Genomic DNA, 24488 nt, shown 5'->3' with positions numbered 1-24488 from the left:
AAAAAAGTCCAGAGGCCCCAAAGGAAAAACACAAGACAAAGATAGAAGCCGGCAATTTACAGAAGGAAGCCCAATGCTAAGCGCGTGGAAAACTCCTGTCCTCAGAGGCTCCATGAAAATAAAGCATCACTTTCTTCCTCGTTTTTTTTTTGTTTGTTTTTTTGTTTTGTTTTCTTTTCTTTTCTTTTCTTTTAAGAAAAGAAAGTAGCCAGATGTGGTGGCACACACCTGTAATCTCAGCATTTGGGAGGCTGAGACAGGAGGATCAGGATTCGCAGACAGCCTCAGCTACTTAGTGAGGCCCTTTGCAACTCAGTGAGACCCTATTTGAGAAAAAAACTAAAAGATTAGAGCCGGGCCAGGCGTGGTGGCACACGCTTGTAATCCCCGCGCTTGGGAGGCGGAGACAGGAGGATCACGAAGGTTCGAAGCCAGCCTCAGCTGGCTTAAGAGACCCTGTTTCCAAATAAAATATATTTTTATTTTTTATTATTTATTTATTTATTTATTTTGGTGGTACTGGGGTTCCTGGAAGCCCTTCTACCTCCGGGCTACACTCCCAGACCTATTTTTACATTTTTATTTGGAAACAGGGTCTCCTAAGCCAGCGCGTGCGGCTGGCTTCGAACCTGCGCGATCCTCCTGTCTCTGCCTCCCAAGCGTGGGGATTACAAGCGTGCGCCACCACGCCCGGCTTAAAATAATATTTTTTAAAAAATAGGTCTGGGAGTGCAGCCCGGAGGTAGAAGTCCCCTGGGTTCCATCCCCAGTACCAAATTAATTAATTAATTAAAAAATGGGGTTGGGGGTGTAGCTTGGAGATAGAATGCCACTGGGTTCCATCCTCAGGACCGCCAAAAAAGAGAAAAAAGAAAAGAATGTAAGGAAAGAGAGAGAAGAAGGAGGAGGATGAGGAAGGGAGAGAGGGAAGAAAGGAGGGAAGGAAAGAACAAGGAAGCAGAGAAGGTAGACGGAAGGGGACCAGTAGGCGGCGCCCCAGTGGGTGGGCCATGGGCAGCAGGTGGAGAGCGGCGGAAACCCGGGTGGCAAGGGCTGCGCCAGCCACGCAGAGCCACAGGCTCGCGCTGTGCCACCAGCCCTCCAGGGAGAGGCCTCCGCTGCCACACGGAGACAGAGGAAGACCTTGGTGCCGACCGTGTGTGACGGGTGCCGGGCCCACCTGAGTGTGGCGCTGTGGAGGGACGGGGATAATAAAAGCCCTGGGAGTTCAACGTGTCTGACACATGCCACACCCGAGAGGCCCGTGGGCATCATTAAGGTTGAGGGATTGAGGCAAAACGTAAACAGAATGCGCTTGATAGCTGACGCCAGGTTTGTAAATTGCAAACACAGCCACGCAGGAGACTTGCCGCGGGGGGGGGGGGGGGCACAGGTCACGCACTGTGATGGTGTCATAGGCTGCGTAGGACTGAGTCGACTCTGTAGGTGAGACCCCAAAGTTAGAGGGCTGGTGGGGGTGAAGGGCGAGTGCTGGGGTGACTACAGGACACGGCTCCAAATCCCAGCTCTACTATGGACGTCCAGTGCCAGGCACTGTTCTGGGTACTGTAGACACGGTGGGGAACTGAACCGTGGGAAATAAGACCCTCTCAGGGAAGCTCACTGTGCTGGGAAACTGACTTTCTAATTATTTTTATTTATTTTGTGATACTGGGGGTGGAACCCAGGGCCTTTTCTACCTCTGGGCTATACTTCCAGACCTATTTTTTATTTTTATTTTTTTAAGATTTAAAGAAGTTTATTAGAAAGATAGAAATACAGAAAATAGAAATACAGCCCCATGCCATAAATGGCATGGGGGGTGACTCGAAATGAATACACCCCCAGACCTATTTTTTTATATTTTATTTGGAAACAGGGTCTCACTAAGTCACCAAAACCCTCACTCAGTAGCTGAGGCTGGCTTTGAACCCGTGCGATCCTCCTGTCTCAGCCTCCCAAGAGCGGGGATTACAAGCGTGCGCCCCCACGCCCGGCTCCGAAACTGACTTTACATCACAGGGTCAGGGACGGCTCTGCGAGGTGATGGGCAGGGACACAGATGATGCGGGAGCCCGCTGGGAGGGGAGCAAGGTGGGGTGCTCGCTGGCTTTGGGAAGCCTGAGGTGATGCCGGGCTGAGTCCTCGGCTCAGGACCTTGGGATCCGCAGGGTCCTTGGCTAATGCGACAGAAAAGAATTTCAGCACACGCCAGTCAGAGACACGAACAGAGGTTTATTTGGGGGTAAGGGAAGAAATATATGTTCAAAAGAAAGGAAAAAGATATGTTTTCTTCATCACTTCAATGGAGGAAGGCATCTTGGGGAGTGCAGGGCTCTTAGAAGGGACTGTGGTGAGGCCGGGCTGGAGGGGGGGTGTGAGGATGACTCTGTCCGGTCATCCCCAAGGCACTTCCTGGTGGTCTGGTCAGCTTCAGAGTGGATGATCTCAGTCCAGCAGTCCTGAGGCACTTCCTGGTAGTCTGGTGGCCTAGTGGTCTGCCAACCTCAGGTTCCTCAGGCTGCTTGGGGTCCTCATTAGCTGATTGACAGATAAGCTGGCGTGTTCTAAATTATAGGTATCTTCAAATATCATATCTATCTTATCATCAATGCACAGGAAATTCTAGTTTCTTTTTGTTAACTCTAGATCTACAGAGTTCCCAGAATTTGGGAGAGTTAGGCCTGGAAAAAACTGGTTTGTGGAGTAGAGGCTGAAGCTTCTACTACTAAGGCTTTTTTATTAAGTTCTAGTTTTCTCTTTCTTTCTTTCTTTCTTTCTTTCTTTCTTTCTTTCTTCTTTCTTTCTTCTTTCTTTCTTTTTTTTATGGTACTAGGGTTCCTGGAAACCTTTCTACATCCGGGCTACACTCCCAGACCTATTTTTTATTTTTTTAATTTGGAAATAGGGTCTCTTAAACCAGCAAGGCTGGCTTCAAACCTGCGCCATCCTGCTGTCTCCGCCTCCCAAGTGCGGGGATTACAAGCATGTGCCACCACACTCAGCACTCATATTTCCCTTTTTTTTTTTTTTTTTTTTTTTTTTTTTTTTTTTTTTTTTTTTGGTGGTACTGGGGTTCCTGGAAGCCCTTCTACCTCTGGGCTACACTCCCAGACCTATTTTATATTTTTATTTGGAAACGGTCTCCTAAGCCAGCGCACACGGCTGGCTTCGAACCTGAGTGATCCTCCTGTCTCTGCCTCCCAAGCACAGAGATTACAAGCGTGCGCCACCACGCCCGGCTATATTTATTTCTTCTTTCTTTCTTTCTTTCTTTCTTTCTTTCTTTCTTTCTTTCTTTCTTTCTTGGTAGTATTAAGAGTGGATCCCGGGGGCATTCTACCTCCCAGCTACACCCCCAGCCCTATTTTTTTTTTTTTTTTGGCAGGTCTAGGGATGGAACCCAGGGGCATTCAACCTCTGAGCTACACCTCCTGCCCTATTTTTTAATTATTTATTTATTTATTTATTTATTTATTTATTTTTTTGGTGGTACTGGGGTTCCTGGAAGCCCTTCTACCTCCGCGCTACACTCCCAGACCTATTTTTACATTTTTAATTGGAAACAGGGTCTCCTAAGCCAGTGCACGCGGCTGGCTTCGAACCTGCGCAATCCTGTCTCTGCCTCCCAAGCGCGGGGATTACAAGCGTGCCCACCACGCCCGGCATTTAATTCTTTATTTTGAAACCGGGTCTCACTGAGTTGCAGAGGGCCTCACTAACTAGCTGAGGCTGTCTGCGAACCGTGATTCTCCGGTCTCAGCTTCCCAAATGCTGGGATTACAACCATGGCCACCACGCCCGACCTACCTATTCTGTCCTACATCAGTGAGAAGAGATTTTCTATGCAGGAAGACTGTAAGCCAGCCAGCCTCAACAACTGAGTGAGCCCCTGTTTCAAAAGAAAAAATAATAAAGCTGGGCATGGTGGCACATGCTTGTAATTCCAGGATTTGGGAGGCTGAAACACGAGGTTTGCAGGTTTATGGCCAGCCTCAGCTACTCAGCTACTTAGTGAGGCCCTCTGCAACTCAATGAGACTGTTTCAAAATAAAGAATAAAAAATAGTGCTGGGTTGTAGCTCGGAGGTAGAATGCCCCTGGGTTCCATCCCCAGTACCAAAATAATAATAATAATAAAATTAAATTAAAATAGGGCTGGAGGTGTAGCTCAGATGTACAATGCCTCTATGTGTAATCCCCAGTACAGAAGGAGGAGGAAAAAGAAGAGAAGCAGGAAAAGGAGGAGAAAGAGGAGGAGGGAAGGAGGGGGTCACTGTGACTGAGTGGGTGGGGCAGGACAGGGACACTGAGGAGTTGAGAGTGGGGAGAAGGAAACTGCACCAGAGATTAAAGAGTTGTGTGGGCCCTGGCCAAGCACTCAGATTTTATTCTAACTGCAATGGAAAACCTAGGGAAGTTTTAAGCACGGGAGAAGTTTATCAGCATACTTTAAGAAAGGGTTTTGTTGTTGTTGTTTTTGTTTGGTGTTTGGGATTGAACCCCTGACTTTCACTGAGATACATGCTCAACCCCTTTAAAATTTTTATTTAAAGTTGGGCATGGTGGCACACACTTGTAATCCCAGTACTTGGGAGGCTGAGACAGGAGGATGGCAGGTTCCAGGACAGCCTCAGCAACTTAGTGAGACCTTGTTTCCAATTAAGAAATAAAATCGGACTGGGAGTATAGCTTGGAGGTAGAATGCCTCTGGGTTCAATCCTCAAGTACCAAAAAAAAAAAAAAAAAGTTTTAAAATTGATTTAAGAGTAACATACCAAGCCAGGCGTGGTGGCGCATGCTTGTAATCCCCGGGTTTGGGAGGCTGAGACCGGAGGATTGCGGTATGCGGACAGCCTCAGCTACTTAGTGAGGCTCTCTGCAACTCAGTGAGACCCGGTTTCAAAATAAAGAATAAAAAATAGGGCTGTGGGTGTAGCTCAGAGGTCGAATGCCCCTGGGTTCCATCCCCAGACCCGCAAAAAAAAAAAAAAAAGAATAACATACCAAGCCGGGAGTGGTGGCACACGTTTGTAGTCCCCGCGCTTGGGAGGCTGAGACAGGAGGATCGCGCAGGTTAGAAGCGAGCCTCACTGGCTTAAGAGACCCTGTTTCCAAATAAAATATAAAATAGGTCTGGGAGTGTAACGCGGAGGTAGAAGGCCCCTGGGTTCCATCCCCAGTACCACCACCAAAAAAAAAAAAAAGTAACATACCAGCCAAGCATGATGGCACATGTCTGTAATCCCAGTATTTGCGATTTACAGGAAGATCAAGAGACTGGAGGACCCTGGAGCTGTCCCTGTCAGGTTCAAGACCAGCCTCTCAATTTAGGGAGACACTCTGCAACCTAGTGAGATCCTGTTTTGTTGCTGTTGCTGCGGAGAGCCTCACTGAGGGCTTCCGGGGGGGGTCTCCCTGGCCCTGGGGGGTCCAGCTGGGACGCAAACAGGCCCCAGGACTCGCGCAGAGACCAGCTGCCATCCTCCGAGTCTGCCGCTGGGTGGCGCCGCGGGCCCACCGTGCACGGGCAAGGCGCGGCCCACCGCCAGTCCGCTCGGCGCTCGGCAGCTCTGGCCTGCGGAGGGGAGGGGCGGGGCGGGGTCTGCGCCCGGAGGGGCGGGGCCTCGCTGGGGGGCGGGGCCTCGGCGGCGCGGGGCTGGCGGACGCAGATGGCGGCGGCGCAGGGCTCCTGAGCGGGCGGCGGCCATGAGCGCCGCCCGGCCCCAGTTCAGCATCGATGACGCCTTCGAGCTGTCCCTGGAGGACGCGGGTCCTGGGCCCGAGCCCGGCGGGGTCGCCCGCTTCGGGCCGCTGCACTTTGAGCGCCGGGCCCGCTTCGAGGTGGCTGACGAGGACAAGCAGTCCCGGCTGCGCTACCAGGTGAACGGCCCGGCCCACCGCGCCCCTGTCCCCGGCCGAGCGGGAGGCCGGCCCCCGGAGTGGCCCCAGATCCGCGCCCAGCCCAGACCTTCTCAGCTCCGATCCCGGTGCCCAGCCCGGAGAGCCGGAGCCGGGCCGGGAGCTCTGCCCTCAGCCGCAGTGGAGAGCCCACCACCCCGGGGACTGACCTCTCCCCCCGCTGGGTTCGGGGAGCCCTTCAGTATCAGAACCAGACCTTGTCCACACAAGGTGGAGAAGCCCTGAGCCCTAGGCCAGACGATATAAAGGAAACCCGCGGCCCCTTCTCTTTTTAAAGCCCCCACCCCATTTTACCGCTTCCCAAGGCTGGAGGCTCCCATTCACCCGAATCCTTGCTCACCCCTTGACTGCTACTGAACCAGAAAGCCTCATTTTCCCAGATAACCTCTACCAAGCCTAGGATCCTTTCCTTGGGGCTCTGAATCAGATTCCTATGCCCCAAACCTGGGAAACCTGGGCTGGTCCCCCCTACCACCCCAAATCAAGACACACCATGCCCCTGGAGTATCATCCCGAAAGCTTCACCCTGTCTCCAAAACTTGAGAGATCCTGGCCCCGTGCCGTGAGCACTCAGCAGACCCCTGCGGGCTCCTGTGCCCCCAAGCCCCGGCACCCACCCACTGCCTACCTGGTTTCAGTTTCTGTGAGTCATCAAACCCGTTCTGCTGGGAGGGCCAAGGGCCAGGTGAGCAGCTGCCATGCGGCAGGTGGTGTGGGCTGCTCTCCTCTCCTGAGGGGGAGGTGAGGAGCCCGAGCCCAGCAACCCTCTGAACCCTGTGTTCTGGAACAGAATCTGGAAAATGATGAGGATGGCGCCCAGGCCCCTCCGGAACCAGATGGGGGATCCAGCACCAGGTCAGGGCCAGGTGGGGACCCACCCTAACCCCAAGCCCACATCTCTGGCTCCTGCCCTCAGGGTCTCCCCACCCTACTCCATTCAGCTCTCCCACATCTGTCCCAGGAGGATCCCTAGTTCTGCTCCCTCACGGGGTCCCCTGTCCAACAGGGTTGCCTTCCGAGTGCCTAGTTTCTTTTACCTTGTCCCACCGGGCTCTTCATCCTGTACCCACCCCCAGCCTAGTCTGGCCCCACCTTCCCACGGCCTTGCCGGAACTCCTACCTCTCGTCCCATCCTCCCCACCCCAAGTCCTGCAGAAAACCCCAGCCCTTAATCTTGTCCCCTGTCCCCTCTCAGGGCCCAGTCCAGGTACCTGCACGCAGGCACGTGCATACCTCATCTGGACCCCTGCCCCAAAGGGATCCCTTTCCGGCTTCCCCTACCCCTCACTGGGCCTCTGTTCTTCAGGGACTCTGGCCGAACATCCATCCGCAGCTCCCAGTGGTCCTTCAGCACGGTGAGCAGCTCTCAGCGCTCCTACAGCGCCTGCTGCAGGTGAGACCCTCCTCACCCAGCCCTGAGCTCCAGCCCTGCCCCACCCACCCTTCATCTCTCACGCCCACCCTGCTCTCCACCACCCAGCTGGATCCAGCACCCCCTGATCCAGAAGAACCTCCGGGTTGTGCTGGCCTCCTTCCTGCTCCTGCTGCTGGGGCTGGGTGAGTGCCCCTCAGGGCCCTGGCCTCTCTGCTTCCCCTTGGTCCACTCCTCAGCCTGATCCAGACACCTCCTCTGAGTTGGAGAGGTGACCAGGACCTCTCCACCACATTGCTCAGATGGGGGAAACGGAGGCCTGGAAAAAGCAGATCTCACAGACCAACGTTGCTGACTACCAGGCTCCTTATTCTATGGGGCTGAGGAGGACTGGATCAAGAGGGGTCCGTAAGGAGAACCAGCTTTGGGTGCCATCCTGGATCTCTCTCCCTTCCTTCTCCAGGAAAGTCTAGCCCCCTACACACCCCAGGCCCCCAGACAGAAAGCCTGGCCCAGCTCCGGTCAAGTGCAGGGAATAGCCCCTGCCCTGCTTCACGCTGGCCGCTGGCGCTCACCCCACTACCCAGCAAGGGAAGCCTTGTTATCACCTCAGCTTTAGAAATGAGAACATGGGCTCAGGCAGAAGAAGGGGCTCCTTCAGGTTGCAGCTGGGAGGAAGATGAGCTGGGGTTTGAACCCACATCTGCGACTGCCAGGCCTGGGGCCATAAGGCTCATAAAGGGAGCTTGTAGGACTTAGAAGAGGCCTCATATGGGAGCACAGAGCGCACCGCTGTCCTGAGTCAGGGCAGGGGGGGCTGGGGCCCCTTCTTGAGATGCTCTGGGCAGTACACAAAGCACACAACAGTCTGTGGTGGCCCCTCGAGTAACAGGCGGTGCCACCCCCCTTGCAGTACCCCCCACCGCTCCTCTAAGTGGAGATCTAGGACTCTGGGTCTGAAAAAGGGATCTACCGCCACGAAAGCCCACATCCCTCCCTGGGCCCGCAGGCCCATCCTCCCCAGCCGTGCCAGACACAAGCAGCATTAGAAAGCCCTAAGTTCAGCCAGGTGCTGTGGTCATGCCTGTAATCCTAGTTCTTGGAAGACTGAGACAGGAGGATGGCAGGTTTGAGGCCAACGCACAATAACTTAGAAAATATAAAATAAGCCGGGCGTGGTGGCGCACGCTTGTAATCCCGCACTTGGGAGGCAGAGACAGGAGGATCGCGCAGGTTCGAAGCTAGCCGCGCGCGCTGGCTTAGGAGACCCTGTTTCCAAATAAAAATTATAAAAATAGGTCTGGGAGTGTAGCCCGGAGGTAGAAGGGCTTCCAGGAACCCCAGTACCACCAAAAAATAAAAAAAAAAGAAAATATAAAATAAGCCTGGAGTGATGGCACACACTTGTAATCTCAGACTTGGGAGGATGAGACAGGAGGATAGCAGTTCAAGGCCAGCCTCAGCTACTTAGTGGGACTCTTAGCTCAGTGAGACCCTGTTTCAAAATAAAGAATAAAAAAATAGGGCTGGGAGTGGAGCTCAGAGGTAGATGCCCCTGGGTTCCATCCTCAGTACCACAAAAAGAAAGAAAGAAAGAAAGAAAGAAAGAAAGAAAGAAAGAATGAAAGAGAAGGAGCGAGCCCCGAGTTTCCTCCAGACTCGTGTCTGGAATCTGTCCGCTCTGCCTGACTGATGCCTACAGAAATCCTCTAGAGTCAGCCAGCCTCTATCGTCCACCTAAACCCTCTGAGTTGGTCAAGGTGACAGGCAGTGCTGTGACCAGCTGAGCCTGGTGGCTGGCCGGCCTGGTAAGGGTCCCTGAGTTAAGTGGGATCGCTGCTGCTGCTGCCCTGCTCAGCGTCCTGTCACTGCCTCCAGGGAGCCTCTCAGGGGCCCCAGGCTGACCTGGAGGCTCCTCTTGGCTCCCTGCTGTCCTGACCACCTGGGGCAGAGCCGCCACTGAATCCCCCCCGCACCAGGCTGGCAGGTGTTCTGTGTTTGTTCAATGACTGAAAGGCCCCACGAAGGAGCAGACAAAACCCTGTCATTTCACAGACACTTTCCGGGCCGGCCTGCTCTAGAGAGCTTGGGGAGCTGCCTGGGGAGGGCCTCGCCCCTGGCCCCGCTCAGGCCCCAGCAGGTCGGGGGTGGAATACCCCGCCCTCCGCCCTCACCCCTCCCGCGGCCCCTCTGTGTGCAGTGCTGATCCTGGTCGGCGTGGGACTGGAGGTGGCCCCCTCGCCAGGTGAGCGCCCCCCGGGGCCCATGGGCCCGTGGCAAGCCCTCCCAGCGCCCAGCAGGATGTTCCAGCTCGGAGCTCACCCGCCTCCCCCCGCAGGTGTCTCCAGCGCCATCTTCTTCGTGCCCGGCTTCCTGCTGCTGGTCCCTGGAGGTGCGAGCGGGCGGCGGGCGGGCGGGGCGGGGCGGGGCGGGGCTCGAGCTGACCGGCCCCGCCCCGCAGTCTACCACGTGATCTTCATCTACTGCGCCGTCAAGGGCCACCGGGGCTTCCAGTTCTTCTACCTGCCCTACTTCGAGAAGTGAGCCGGCCGCGGGACGTCGGGACGCCTGGGACCGAGGCCCGGCCCCGGGCCGCCCCGCGGAGGGCGCGCCCCCCGGCCTCCAGCCCGGGCCGCAGGAGTGCTCCGAAGCCTGGGCCGCGGGCCTGACCAGGGAGTGTCGCCCCTCGCCGACTGTGCCTTCACTTATCCTTGGGTCCAGGGGCGGCTGGGTTGATGTTATTTTGTGCTAATAAAAGGATAGTTAATTCCAGCGGGGACAGTTACTCCTTCCTGGCCCAGCCCACCAACCTGCCCGCAGCCCCTTCCAAACAGCTGAGAAAGGGCCAGAGCCTGGGCCGAAGGGCATCAAGGAACAGCGGCCTCTCTCGGTGTACGGGACAGCTCTGATGCGCTGGGATTGCCCAAGGTCCCAGTAGGTTGAGGGGCAGAGCTGGGCCCCCAAGAGGCAGGTCTAGCCTCCCCCACCTCCGGCCGCCCTGTCTGCTGATAGAGGCAGCCCCAGGATCTGTCCCGCCCGCGATGGCGGCCTGGGGCCTGGAGGCTGCTTGCCTGGCTCCAGCTTGGCTCTGGGGCCCCAGGCTCCCACAGCCAGCCCTGAATGTGGGCCACCAGGAGGCAGTGGCCCGGCCCCCTGGGCTCCTCGTCCTACTTCCCAGCCCAGAGGTTGGGAGAACCAGGGGCCAGAGGGCGTGGGAAGCGGGCGTCATGACAGCGAGGCTCAGCCGTCGAAGGCCCCAAGAGCCACGGAACATTAGAAACAGACCATCTCAGGGTTTGGGGAAATCAGAGCATCTTGGGATCTTAGGAACCAAGGAACAAACCAGAGTCCTTGAGAACGCTGAAGGCCGGGCTCAGAACAGCGACGTGCGTCGGGCTCTCAAGAGGCTACGGCACATGCTCCGCGCCAAGCGCTTAACCCAGCCTCTGACTTGGCATCAGCCTGTTTTACAGATGAGGAGCCTGAGGCCTGAGAATGGGTCCATTTTACAGAGGGGAGCCAGCTGGGGATTGTGAGAGAAACACAAGCCAAGTTCCCAGCACCCTTTCCCTCCCCGAGGGGGAGAGGAGAACTGGGCTGGAGTCCCCTGCCTGCCAACCAAAGGACAAACCTAAGGAGAGTGGGCGCTCTCACAAACAGAGTGCACCTAGGACTGCGCGCCAAGGCTGCAGCATCGGGGTAGTGGGCACCCCGAGAGCCCTGAACCCTCTGCGAGAGCACCCAGGCCTGCCGCTCCTGCTCACCCCTCCCAGGCCTCCGCCCTCCGCACCCCCTGAGGCACTTTCAGGAGCTCCCTTCCAATGCAGACTCCTCAAACAGCGCTTCCCAAACCAGCTGTGGGCAAGGACCCCTTTACATTTCTTTTTTTTCTTTCTTTCTTTTCTTTTCTTTTTTTTTTTTTTTTTTTTGTGGTACTGGGTTCCTGGAAGCCCTTCTACCCCGAGGCTACACTCCCAGACCTGTTTTATATTTTTGAAACAGGGTCTCTTATACCAGCGCGGCTGGCTTCGAACCTGCGCGATCCTCCTGTCTCCGCCTCCCAAGCACGGGGATGACAAGCGTGCGCCACCATGCCCAGCCCGTTTACATTTCTAATTTGTCACTGATCAGTACTCTTAATTAGATAAAAACTGGGAAAAGAAAAAATAATGCAGAACCCAAGCCGAAAATTTGTAGTATGAGATTATCACAGACTTACATTTCAAGTCGGGTATGGTGGCTCATGCCTATAATCTCAGTACTTGGGAGGCTGAGACTGCAGGTTCAAGATGAGCCTCAGCAATCCAGCAAGACCCTGCTTCAAAACAAAAATAAAATATGGCTGGGGCAGGGTGTCGTGGTGCACAGTTGTAATCTCAGCATTTGGAAGACTGAGACAAGAGGACTGCAGTTCAAAGACAGTCTCAGCCACTACTTAATGAGACCCTTTGCAACTCAGCGAGGCCCTGTTTCAAAATAAAGAATAAATAATCAGGCTGGAGATGTAGCTCAGAGGTAGAATGTCCCTGAGTTCAACCCCCAGTACTACAAAAAAAAAAAAAAGAAAGAAAAAAAAGGGCTTCACTAAGTAGTAGCTGAAGCTGTCCTCAAACCGTGATCCTCTTGTCTCAGCCTCCCAAATGCTGGGATTACAAGTGTGCGCCACCACACCCGGCTCTTTGTGTGTGTGTGTGTGTGTGTGTGTGTGTGTGTGTGTGTGTGGTATTGGGGATGGAACCCAGGGGCTTTCTACCTCTGGGCTACATTCCCAGACCTATTTTTTAATATTTTATTTGAAAACAGGGTCTCACTAAGTTGCTGAGAGCCTCGCTAAGTAGCTGAGGCTGGCTTTGAACCTGTGTGATCCTCCTGTTTCAGCCTCCCAAGCACTGGGATTACAAGTGCGTGCCACCACGCCCGGCTTTTTTTTTTTATAAACAGGGTCTCACTAAGTTGCTGAGAGCCTTGCTAAGTTGCTGAGGCTGGCTTTGAACCTTTTTTTATTTTTATTTTTATTTATTTATTTATTTATTTTTATTCTTTATTTTGAAACCGGGTCTCACTGAGTTGCAGAGGGCCTCACTAAGTAGCTGAGGCTGTCCGCGAACCGTGATCCTCCAGGTCTCAGCCTCCCGAATGCTGGGATTACAAGTGTGCGCCACCACGCCTGGCGTTATTTTTTTTATTTTGAAACAGATTCTCCCTAAGTTGCTGATGCCAGCCTCAACCCAGTGAGGGATCCTCCTGTCTCAGCCTCCCAAGGACTGAGATTGCAGGTGTGCACCACCACACCTGGCTTCTTCCATTGTGCTTTTGTCTCTAGAACGGCTGGCTGCCACTCAAGTCTCTACACAGCTGCACCCTTGACGCTGTCTCAGGCCGGTTGGTGGACATCGATTTGTAGTCTTCCTTTCAGGGACAGGGCAGCCCTTTGGGACCTTGGAATGTATCCAGGAGATTCATTTCCTGTCCCTTTTCTCAGACCCACATGGACCTGTCACATGGATGTGAGAGCCCAGGCCTGGAAGCCTCTATCCAGGTCTGAAACCCTGTGGGGTCAGCGTCCCCAAACCCCACCATAAACCCAGCTTGATTTCTTTTTGTCTTTGGTCTCTTTTTTGGGGGGAGGAGTATACTGGGGATTGAACCCAGGGGTATTCTACCTCTGAGTTACACACACCCCCAGCTCCTTTTTTTTTTTTTTTTTTTGGAAACAGTGTCTCACTAATTGCTGAGGGCCTCTCTAAATTGTTGAAGCTGACCTTGAACTTGTGATCCTCTTGTCTCGGCCTCCCAAGTACTGGGATTAAAAGCGTGCTCGAAGCCGGGGCGTGGTGGCGCACGCTTATAATCCCAGCGTTCAGGAGGCTGAGACGAGAGGATCGTGGTTTGGGGACAGCTTCAGCTACTTAGTGAGGCCCAGTTTCAAAATAAATAATAAAAAATAGGGCAGGAGGTGTAGCTTGGAGGTCGAATTCCCCTGGGTTCCATCCCCAGATCTGCAAAAGCATGTTCGACCACAGCAGGCAATCAAGTTTGTTTATTTATTTATTTATTTATTTTGCAGTCCTGGGGATTGAACCCAGGGGCATTCTACCTCTGAACTACACCTCCAGCCTTATTTTTTATTCTTTATTTTGAAACAGAGTCTCACTAAGTTGCAGAGGGCCTCACTAAGCAGCTGAGGCTGTCTGCAAACTGTGATCTTCCTGTCTTAGCCTCTCAGGTACAGGGATTACAAGTATGCACCACCACACCTGGCTCAAATTCACTTTTTTTTTCTTTTTTTCTTTTTCTTTTTTCTTTTTTTTTTTTTTTTTTTTTTTGCAGTACTGGGGATGGAACCCAGGGGCATTCTACCTCTGAGCTATACCCCCTGCCCTATATTTATTCTTTATTTTGAAACAGGGTCTCACTGAGTTGCAGAGGGCCTCACTGAGTAGCTGAGGCTGTCCGCAAACCGCGATCCTCCTGTCTTGGCCTCCCAAATAATGGTATTACAAGCGTGCATCACCACGCTCAGCTTCAAGTTCACTTTAAAACAAAAACATTTTGTACCCACAGTGGATATAAGGAGCAGGCGGGGTCTGGCCACGTTCTCAACTCATCATGTTATGGGGATTCCTTAACACTGCCCCTTATTTGAAAACTGCCAGTTCTAGGGAACCCCCTACTGGCGGCGGGGGGGGGGGGGGGGGGGGTCTGAATCTTGCTCCTGGTGGGCCTGGAGTCGGGAGCCCAGGGTGTTGCAGGTGGCACTCTCCAAGCAGCCGCTTGAACAGGTATTGCCAAGGAAAGGAACAGTCTGGGGCCGGGAGTCCCTGGCATCCCGGGGTCTCTCCGGGGGTGGGGGTGCAGCCTTGGTCCAGCTGGTGTCTGGGGCCCCAGCAACAGGCCGTCCCCTGCTGGCACCTCAGTGGGCAGACAACATCATCACAAACTCTGCGTGAGAGAAGGAAGGGATTCCAGGATGTTCGGGGCTCCGGCCACGTGGGTGCTGGCGGGGTGGAGGAGCGTCCGGGCGGGAGGCTCACCGTCGAAGTCTATGGTGCCGTCCCCATTGAGGTCCATTTCGCGGAGCATCTCGTCCAGTTCGGTACCCTCCAGCGGCTCCCCCAGCAGAGCGGGCGCTGCCTGCCGCAGCTCGGCCACCGTGATCAATCCGTCCCTGTCCCTGTCAAACTAGGGTGGAGGAGGGCTCAGCGCCTCGCACGCAGAGCTGCTCCTGCGGGCGACACCCAGCCTTCGCCATCCTGGCGCCTCCTGCTTCCCGAGGCTGCCTGCTGGCCAGCCCCGCTGGGAAGGAGACAGACCCTCTCATCTCTAGGCCCCAGCCCCTCCACCTGCAGGGCTCTGGACCTCCGGGGCTGGCTCCGCCCCCTGGTCTCCTAACAGGGATGCCCTCGGCCCTCGCTGCCACCTGCGCACCTCTCGGAAGGCGATCCGCAGCTCTCGAACCCCGAGCATGTGCGCCGTCTCCTCCGTCAGCTTTGGGCCGATGAGCTCCACGAACTCCTCAAAGTCCACACAGCCGCCCACTGCGGACCCAGCAGAGCGTCACCACGTGGCTCAGGAAGGGGCACTGCAGTGGACGGCGCGCCCTGCCCAGGCGCCTGCGCAGGAAGGCCTGCGCCGTTCCCAGGGCCCGGGGGCCGGGGGCGGGCTGCCTGTGCTCTCAGCAAAGCGCCCAAGTCGGGGAGAGAGACACCAGGCTTTGGAGCCCGCAGCCGGGGTCCAAACCCTGGCTCTAACTCTCCCTCTCCCTCCTGAGACCAGTCTGACAGGACCTAGCCACGAGAGCGCATCGTCAGGGTTGAAGTTCATGGCCATCCTGGGCTGCAGCCCAGCCTAGCAGGTGGCCATGAGTGACCCTTCAGAAGCACCGCCATGCCCCAGCCCCTCAGTTCTAACACACACACACACACACACACACACACACACACACACACACGATTGAACCCAGGGGCAATTGTAGCCCTTTTTATTTTTACTTATTTATTTATTTTTGGTGGTACTGGGGTACCTGGAAACCCTTCTACCTCTGGGCTACACTCCCAGACCTATTTTATACTTTTTTTTTTTTTTAACGGTTTCTTAAGCCAGCGCGGCTGGCTTCGAACCTGCGCGATCCTCCTGTCTCCACCTCCCAAGCGCGGGGATTACAAGATGCGCCACCAAGCCCAGCATATATTTTAAATTTTGAAACAGTGTCTTGCTAAGTTGCTGACGGTCTTGCTACTTGCTGAGGCTGGCCCTGAGTCTGCAATCCTCCTGCCTCCGCCTCCCAAGTGCTGGGATTCCGGGGAATGCAGCACTGAGCCCTAGAAAGAAGGCTTTAGTCCTAGATACACCGTTGGTCAAATAACAGCTTTGGGGGGGGGGGGAAGCGCAGCTCTCAATGTGCACGTCAGTGATAAATCACATGCCCATTGTGGAAACTACAAGAAAAACCCCATGGGAAGCTAGGCATAGTGGTGCACACACTTGTAATCTCAGTACTTGGGAGGCTGAAACAGGAAGATTGCAGATTCGTGGTCAGTCTCAGCAACTTAGTGAGACCCTCTGCAACTTAGTGAGACCCTGTTTCAAAATTTAAAAAGCATAAAATAGGGCTGGGGGTGTAGCTCGGAGGTAGAACGTCTCTGAGTTCAATTCCTAGCTAAAAAAAAAAAAAAAAAAAGCCAGGTGTGGTGCCTCACACTTATAATCACAGTACTTGGGAGGCTGAGACAGGAGGATCGCAGGTTTGCGGCCAGCCTCAGCTACTTAGTGAGGCCCTTTGCAACTTAGTGAGACTCTGTTTCCAATAAAAAATAAAAAATAGGGCTGGAGGGTGTAGTTTGGAGATAGGATATCTCTAAATTCAATCCTCAGTACCATGAAACAAAACAGACAAACAAAAAACTCACAGCTGAGTGTAGTGGTGCACACTCGTAACCCCAATACTCGGAGGCTGAGAAAGGAGAATCGTAGGTTCGAAGCCAGCCTCTGGTACTTAGTGAGGTTTTCACAACTTAGTGAGACCCTGTTTCAAAACAAAAAATAAAAGAGGGCTGGGGGTATTGCTCAGAGGTAGAATGTTCCTGGGTTCAACCCTCAGTATCAAAACCAAACACAAACCAAAGCCGGGCGTGGTGGCACACGCTTGTAATCCCCACGCTTGGGAGGCGGAGACAGGAGGATCGCGCAGGTTCGAAGCCAGCCCCGCTGGCTTAGGAGACCCTGTTTCCAAAATGAAAATGTAAAAAATAGGTCTGGGAGTGTAGCCCGGAGGTAGAAGGGCTTCCAGGAACCCCAGTACCACCAAAAAAAAAAAAAAAAAAAAAAAAGAGACCCTGTTTCCAAATAAAAAAGTATAAAAATAGGGGTCTGGGAGTGTAGCCCGGAGTTAGAAGGGTTTCCAGGAACCCCAGTACCACCAAAAAAACAAACAAACAAACAAACAAAAAAACTCAGAATGAAGGGAATACCAGTGTTTGCCTCAGCACCAGGGCTGCCCAGCCCACGGTGACAGGGCAGCCAGGGTCTTGTCACTCGGGGCTCCCTGAGCCTCCGGAGACCGTATTCCAGGTGAGAGACAGAGGGCGAGCCAGGTGGCTCTTCCCTGCGGAGAGCACTTGATCACTAAGTCAGAGGCACCCGGCCAGCGAGGCAAGACAAGCTTGGCTTGAAGGGGTCAAGGTGTACGGAGGCCACCTTGGCCCAAGTCCCAAGGGGCTGGGATCACCCGGCTGCCATCCCTGGCCCCCTGCCACACCAAGAGGCTGGGGCTTGGACCTGGCGTCCAGCATCTGGCAGGTCGAAGTCCGCTCCTTCCTCCCATCACCCCCCTGGACTCTCACAAGTCACCTGCCCACCCCTTGTGACCTCCCTGAACCCCGAGGCAGGGAGAGGCCCAGGGCCCGCCCCACGCTCACTGCGCATCTTCACGTGCTGTGAGACCTCCAGCAGCTCCATCTCCGTGGGCATGTAGCCCAGGGTGCGCATGCAGTCGCCCAGGTCCCTGTAGCCGATGTAGCCGTCCCTGTCCGTGTCGAACTCCTCGAACGCGGCCTGCAGCTCTGCGGGGAAGGGAGGTGAGGCCAGGTGGCCAGGCCCGGGGACGCCTCCTGCACCCGCCCCGGCAATCAGGAGGGCCACTCACCCTCCAGCTCTTCCGGGGCCAGCTCGCGGTCCTGTGGGGAGAAGCCAGCATGTCCCAGGCCAGCCATGGCTCTGTCTGCCCGCCTGCCTAGAGCCCCTGCCTCTATGGGCCTGACCAGGGCTAACCACAGTGGGCAAAAGCAGCTAGAGTCCTGTGGGTCAGCCGGGCGTGGCGGCGCACACTTCTAATCCCCGCGCTTGGGAGGCTGAGGCAGGAGGACCGCACAGGTTCGAAGCCAGCCTCAGCTACTGAGTGAGGCTCTCAGCAACTTAGTGAGACCCTGTTTCCAAATAAAGTATAAAATAGGTCTGGGAGTATAGCCCAGAGGTAGAAAAGGTCCCTGGGCTCCATCCCCAGTACCACTAAATAAATAAATAAAGTCCTGTGGGTCCCAGGAACAAAGAGCCCCCTAAGTGGGGCCTGAGTGGGCTCCTGCAGGGCCCCAGCCTGAGATCCACTTCTGCCCGCTGCACTTGCAGCCCAACCCGCCCAGCCAGAAGAGCATAAAAACAAAACAAAACAAATAAAAACCCAGCCTGGGGCCAGGAGACCTGGCTCCTCAGGGGCAGGGAGGGCTGACCTGCACAAGAGGAACTTCCACCCTCAGGCCCCCAGCCCTGCCCGGGCTCCCCTTCACCTTCCCGAAGACGCGGTTGAGGAGGGACCCATAGGCCCTCTGAGCAGCTTCCTGCTGGGAATCAGGACGATGCCGGTGGGACTGGCGGCGGGGTGCGGGCCCAGGGGCTGGGGGGGATGCCCCTCCCGGCTCCTCTCCGGTCCTTGGAGGGTCCTTGCTGCTTGCTGGGGCCTCGGGACCCTGGACAGGGGTCTTTTCCCCAGGGGTGCCCTTCCGGGACCCTCGAAGTCCCCTGTCCCTCTTGCTCCTCCTCCTAGTCAAGGGGGGGTCTTCGGCACCACTCCCGGGAGTCACGACCCCCACAGGGGGATTCTGGGGGCTGGGGGCCGCATCTGGGCTGTGCTCTGTGGCCATGTGGGGAGGGAAAGAAGGCTCAGAGACACCGCTCCCCTGGACACCCTTGGCTCTGGGGACCCATAAAGCTGCTTATGCACCCCCAGTCTTAGAGCCGATCGCCTGGGTGGGGCCATGAGGGGGATTAGGGAGAGCAAGGCAGGCACGCAGGACCTAATCCCTGCCCTCTGCTCCAGGGTGGCCAGGGCAGCGCCAGATGGGTCAGGAGGACTGTCCTCAGACTCAGAACAAGGGCCAGAACACGGTGACTTCCATGAGCTTCAGAGCCCAGCTCGGCGGCTTCTAACCCGGGAGATCCACCAGTTCAGCACACCCAGCCTCAGTTTCCCCATCTGTGAAATGAGGGAGATATCACTGAAAAATGAGCACTCAGCCCAGGACACCGCCAGGATCTCACCCAGCAGACAAGACCAGGGAAGGCACCTCAGGCCGGAGGAAGGGAGTGGGCAAAGGCTGGGGTGGGATGAGTGGTCCCCGAGGCCCCAGCGGGTTGCCTCTCGGCTGGAGTGAAGAGCAGGTCACATTGGCAAGAACAGCCTGGGCCATGAGAATGCCACCTGAGGGCAGGGGTGTGACGTCGGGGGAGGGGGGACCTTGCAGGGGGCCACCACGGGGGCCCTGGCTGGTCACTTGGCCCTACCGGGCAGGCCGGGGTTAGGGTTTCCCGGAGAGCAGCCCCATGAATGATTGATGTCCTCTCAGCTTGGGTTTCCTGCCCGCCCGCCTTCCTGTCGCAGGTGCCATGCAGCAGGCCCCGGTGTGCGGCCGGGTGGGCGGCTGGGCCCCGCGCAGGCAGCATGCCCTGCTCCTTCTGGCCGTTGGCCTGAGCCTCACAGGTAAGCCAGACACTGTGGGCCAGAGCCTGGCGGAGGGGTACCCAAGGGCTCTGATCCAGCAGGGGCTGGAGCTTGCAGGAGGGGACCTGCCTGAGGAAGAGCCCCGAGGGTGGGGAAGGGCCGGGCAAGACCTGGTCCTGCTGGGATGTCTAGTCCCTCCCCTAACTGGGCCGCCAGAGCCTTTCTACCCTCCAGGAATGCTCTCTCCCCCTGCCAGCTGCAAGAGGTGGGTGGATCCCAGAACTGGGTGCCCCCCCAGTCCAGTTCACCCTTGTCACCCCACAGAGCTCCCTGCTCCACCCCCTCTTTTTTGTGGTTCTGGGGATGGAACCCAGGGCCATTCTACCTCTGAATGACACCCCCTGCCCTATTTTTTATTCTTTATTTTGAAACCGGGTCTCACTGAGTTGCAGAGGGCCTCACTAAGTAGCTGAGGCTGTCCGCGAACCGCGATCCTTCGGTCTCAGCCTCCTGAGTGCTGGCTTCTCCCCTCTTGATTTAGTAGTTCCGGGGGATAATGCAGTCATCTGTGCCTGAGCTCTGGGAAGCAGGAAGGGGTGTAGGGGAGCCAAGGATCCCGGAGACACACAGGCTGGCTGTTCCCAGGACCATCCCCCTGGCCGCGGCCTGCCAGGGCACTCAGGCTCAGATTCACCCATATTCCAAACAGCACCCTTGGCATGGGGTCACCCTCAGACTCCTATGGGTCCAGGAAACCAAGAGCCCTTCCTTCCCTCTTGGGATTTTCTACACTTGAACTCCAGAATATCAGGCCTTGAGGGGCGTTCTTGGGAAGAGCTGGCCAAGTGGTTCACAAACTGTGTTCCCTGGAACCCTAGGATGCTCTCCCACCTTTAATCTGGGGATTGAACCCAGTGGCATTCTACCTCTGAGCTACACTCTCAGCTCATTTTGTTACTTGTTTTGAGAGAGAGAGAGAGAGAGAGAGAGAGAGAGACACGGGATTGAACCCAGTGTTGTTCCAGCTCTGAGCTATAACCCCAGGCCTATTTTTTATTTTTATTTATTTATTTTTGTGGTTCTGGGAGTTGAATCCAAAGACATTCTACCTTTGAGCTACACTTCCAGCCCCATTATATTTTTTAGCTTTTGAAACAGGGTCTAAGTTGTGGAGGCCATCCTCAAACCTGTGGTCATCTTCTCTTAGCCCCCAAAGTACAGGGATTACTGGCGTATGCCACCACACCCAGCTACCCCCAGCCCTTTTTATTTTTCATTTTGAAACAGTCTCACCAAGTTACTGAGTGGCTGGCTAAGTTGCTGAGGCTGGCCTCGAGCCTGCAATCTTCCTGTCTCAGCCACACATTATTGGGTTATAGGCATGTGCCACTATACTTGACTGGATTCCACTCCTAGTTCATATAGAAATTTTACATTTGTTTATTTGTTTATTAACTGTACTAAGGATTGAATCCAGGGCCATTCTATCTTCAAGCTACACACTCAGCCTTTTTATATATATTTTTTTATTTCTTATTTTTTGTGGTACTAGGGATGGAACCCAGGGACATTCTATCTCTAAGCTACATCCCCAGATCTATTTTATTTTATTTATTTACTTTTGTGATACTGGAAATTGAACTCCTAGCTACACCCCAGCCCTATTTTTTTCTTTTTATTTATTAATTTATTTTTGGCGAGTCTGGGGATGGAACCCAGGGGCATTTCACCTCCAAGCTATACCTCCACCCCTATTTTTTTATTCTTTATTTTGAAACAGGGTCTCACTGAGTTGTGAAGGGCCTCACTAAGTAGCTGAGGCTGACTACCACAAACCATAATCTTCCTGTCTCAGCCTCCCGAATGCTGGGATTACAAGCATGCCCCACCATGTCTGGCTACTTTTTATTTTGAAACAGGATCTCACTAAGTTGCCGAGGCCTCACTCAGTAGTGGCTAAGGCTGGCCGTGAACCAGCAATCCTCCTGTCTCAGCCTCTCAAGTGGTGTGCACCACCAAACCCAGCTACAATAATTTACTTGAACCTGATTCAACAGGTTCCATGTTTGAAAGACTCCATATTTGTCTACACGGACAAATAGATTGATTCCCTGTGTCAAAATGCTTATGAAAAGCTGGGCGTGGTGGCGCACGCTTGTAATCTCAGCATTTGGGAGGTTGAGACCCGAGGATCGTGGTTCGCGGACAGCCTCAGCTACTTAGTGAGGCCCTCTGCAACTCAGTGAGACCCGGTTTCAAAATAAAGAATAAAAGCCGGGCGTGGTGGCGCACGCTTGTAATTCCCGCGCTTGGGAGGCTGAGACAGGAGGATCGCACGGGTTCGAAGCCAGCCTCAGCTACTTAGTGAGGCTTTCAGCAACTTAGTGAGACCCTGTTTCCAAATAAAATATAAAATAGGTCTGGGAGTGTAGCCCGGAGGTAGAAAGCCTCTGGGTTCTACCCCCAGTACCACCAAAAAAATAAAAAATAAAAAAAAGAATAAAAAATAGGGCAGGGGGTGTAGCTCAGAGGTCGAATGCCCCTGGATTCCATCCCCAGACCTGAAAAAAAAAAAAAATGCTTATGAATGGCTTGAGCCCTGGCACCTCCCTTCCTGCCCATGATTTTGGGTCACTGATCAATGAACCTTGCCGTCCCCTATGAAACAGATAGTAGAAGGACTTCACGAGGTCATCTATTTAAAGTTCCTGGCACAAGCTAACTACCCCCAAAGGCAGCTGCAGGGAGAGACAGTGGTTTCCATAGAGACACAGCACTCTCTCATACCCAGTCATTCACACATTCATTGATTCATTCAGCAGATGCCCAGTCTGTGTCCATCAGTACATGGGGGACCCCAGATGGACCTTGCTATGGAAGCCAACGTAGGCGCTGCTGGCCGTGGGCCTCGCACAGAGTTCGATGATGAGGACTACTACCCCCAGGGCGGCTGGGACACCGTCTTCCTGGTGGCCTTGCTGCTCCTGGGGCTGCCGGCCAATGGGCTGATGGCATGGCTGGCGGGCTCGCAGGCCCGGCATGGGGCGGGCACGAGGCTGGCGCTGCTCCTGCTCAGCCTGGCCCTCTCCGACTTTTTGTTCCTGGCGGCTGCGGCCTTCCAGATCCTGGAGATCCAACATGGAGGGCACTGGCCGCTGGGGACCGCCGCCTGCCGCTTCTACTACTTCCTGTGGGGCGTGTCCTACTCTTCGGGCCTCTTCCTCCTGGCGGCCCTCAGCCTGGACCGCTGCCTGCTGGCGCTGTGCCCACGCTGGTACCCTAGGCGCCGCCCGGCCCGTCTGCCCCTCTGGGTCTGCGCGGGGGTCTGGGTGCTGGCCACGCTCTTCAGCGTGCCGTGGCTGGTCTTCCCCGAGGCCATCGTCTGGTGGTATGACCTCGTCATCTGCTTGGACTTCTGGGACAGCGAGGAGCTGCCCCTGAGGATACTTGAGGTCCTGGGGGGCTTCCTGCCGTTCCTCCTGCTGCTGGCCTGCCACGTGCTTACCCAGGCCACCACCTGCCGGACCTGCTGCCGCCATCAGCCACGGCCCGCGGCCTGCCACGGCTTCGCCCGCGTGGCCAGGACCATCCTGTCGGCCTACGTGGTCCTGCGGCTGCCCTACCAGCTGGCACAGCTGCTCTACCTGGCCTTCCTGTGGGACGTCTACCCTGGCTACCTGCTCTGGGAGGCCCTGGTCTACTCCGACTACCTGATCCTGCTCAACAGCTGCCTAAGCCCCTTCCTCTGCCTCATGGCCAGCACTGACCTCCGGGCCCTGCTGCGCGCCGTGTTCTCCTCCTTCGTGGCCGCCCTCTGCGAGGAGCAGCCAGTCAGCTTCACGCCAGCCCAGCCGCAGACCCCGGTGGCCACCGAGGGTCTGGTTCTGCCAGGACCAATGGCTGAGGCCCAGCCACGGTCGGATTCTGGGGCCCAGCCTCAGGTGAGCCCCACAGTCCAGCCACGGTTGAATCCTGTGAGTCAGCCTCAGATGAGCCCCATGGTTCAGACACTATCAGATTCTGGGGCCCAGCCTCACGCAAACCCCATGGCCCAGCCACCGTCGGATCCCGTGACCCAGCCTCAGGAGAACCCCACGGCCCAGCCACCGTCAGATCCCACAGCCCAGCCTCAGGAGAACCCCACGGCCCAGCCACCGTCGGATCCCCTGACCCAGCCTCAGGAGAACCCCGCGGCCCAGCCACCGTCGGATCCCCTGACCCAGCCTCAGGAGAACCCCGCGGCCCAGCCACCGTCGGATCCCCTGACCCAGCCTCAGGAGAACCCCGCGGCCCAGCCACCGTCGGATCCCCTGACCCAGCCTCAGGAGAACCCCGCGGCCCAGCCACCGTCGGATCCCCTGACCCAGCCTCAGGAGAACCCCGCGGCCCAGCCACCGTCGGATCCCGTGACCCAGCCTCAGGAGAACCCCACGGCCCAGCTACCGTCGGATCCCCTGACCCAGCCTCAGGAGAACCCCGCGGCCCAGCCACCGTCGTATCCCGTGGCTCAGGCACAGTTGGGTGCTGAGGCCCAGACCCCTGCCTCTGCCACCAGCTCCTGTGACGAAGCTTCCCCCAGCCCACCCCCAGATCCCACCCCTGCTTCTCCTGAGAACACAGCGACCGAGGCTGTTCCCGAAGGAGAAGGCGCCAGCAGTGCCCCCCCAGAGGAGGCCCCCAGTGCAGGCCCCACCTGAGGGCCGTGAAGCCAGAGAACCAGCCAGTCAAACAGGCAGGAGCCTTGGAGGACGGCATCAGCATCATCGTTGAAAACCCCGCCAAGTCCTCGGGCCTAGAAGCAGGCCTGGGGGAAGTGAAGGGAGGCTCCGAAAGTCCCCGACAGCTCGTCACGTGTCTCCTGCATGGTCCCTCCAAGCTCTTCCATGGTGTCCCCAGAACATACTCTCGCCCGCAGCCCTCCTGAGCTGCTGCGGTGTACCACTGGGTTCTGTCCTCCAACATCCCCAGACACCTGCTTCCTCCGACATCTCCATCCTACTGAGCGAGACCCCAGGAGAGGATTCCCAAGCAGGAACCCAAGGCTCTCCTGGCCCACCGGCTAGTCTGGCACGGCCAAAGCCTCTCCACCAATCCGGAGCCTCCAGCAGGCGGCGAGGCTGAGGCAGGGCGTCCTCTGCCAGGCAGCCGAAGGAGGCAAGAGCCATCAGGCCTGGGTTCAAATGTGGCCCTGCCACACCCTAGCTGGGTGGCCTGGACAAGCTGTTCCTTCTCTTTCTGAGCTCCTGTTTCATCTGCTGTTGTG

The 24488-nt window shown here is 55.8% G+C and overlaps 3 protein-coding genes across 5 annotated transcripts; 2 read left to right on the top strand and 1 right to left on the bottom strand.

Annotated features, from left to right (window-relative positions):
- Positions 1-5708: 5708 nt before the first annotated feature.
- TMEM134 (transmembrane protein 134) lies at positions 5709-9837 on the top strand (the record flags this gene model as incomplete). Of its 3 annotated transcripts, none has more annotated exons than XM_080701490.1 (7): positions 5709-5882; positions 6712-6776; positions 7255-7314; positions 7402-7478; positions 9494-9538; positions 9632-9685; positions 9755-9837. In XM_080701490.1, 7 exons carry the CDS (start codon positions 5709-5711, stop codon positions 9835-9837), a joined length of 558 nt encoding a protein of 185 aa, XP_080557616.1. The 3 variants fall into 3 exon arrangements, with proteins under 3 accessions (XP_080557616.1, XP_080557614.1, XP_080557615.1); XM_080701488.1 differs by having other exon boundaries at positions 7228-7314; XM_080701489.1 differs by lacking the exon at positions 9494-9538 and having other exon boundaries at positions 7228-7314.
- A 4369-nt stretch (positions 9838-14206) lies between these two features.
- On the bottom strand, positions 14207-19946 carry LOC308261551 (calcium-binding protein 4-like; the record flags this gene model as incomplete). The annotated part of the gene is made up of 9 exons (XM_080693545.1): positions 14207-14235; positions 14328-14475; positions 14722-14831; positions 17211-17354; positions 17438-17468; positions 18075-18480; positions 18826-19064; positions 19153-19350; positions 19854-19946. The coding sequence occupies 9 exons, from the start codon at positions 19944-19946 to the stop codon at positions 14207-14209; spliced, it is 1398 nt and encodes a 465-aa protein (XP_080549671.1).
- Positions 19947-22086: 2140 nt separating this feature from the next.
- Positions 22087-23922, top strand: GPR152 (G protein-coupled receptor 152; the record flags this gene model as incomplete). Its single annotated transcript, XM_080693529.1, has 2 exons — positions 22087-23190; positions 23311-23922. The coding sequence occupies 2 exons, from the start codon at positions 22087-22089 to the stop codon at positions 23920-23922; spliced, it is 1716 nt and encodes a 571-aa protein (XP_080549655.1).
- Positions 23923-24488: the final 566 nt, after the last annotated feature.

This window comes from Muscardinus avellanarius, assembly GCF_963383645.1.
Source record: "Muscardinus avellanarius genome assembly, chromosome: 1".
NCBI classification, from domain to species: Eukaryota; Metazoa; Chordata; class Mammalia; order Rodentia; family Gliridae; genus Muscardinus; species Muscardinus avellanarius.
The sequence above is the reverse complement of the archived record's forward strand: the minus strand, read 5'-3'. Positions and strand labels throughout refer to the sequence as shown.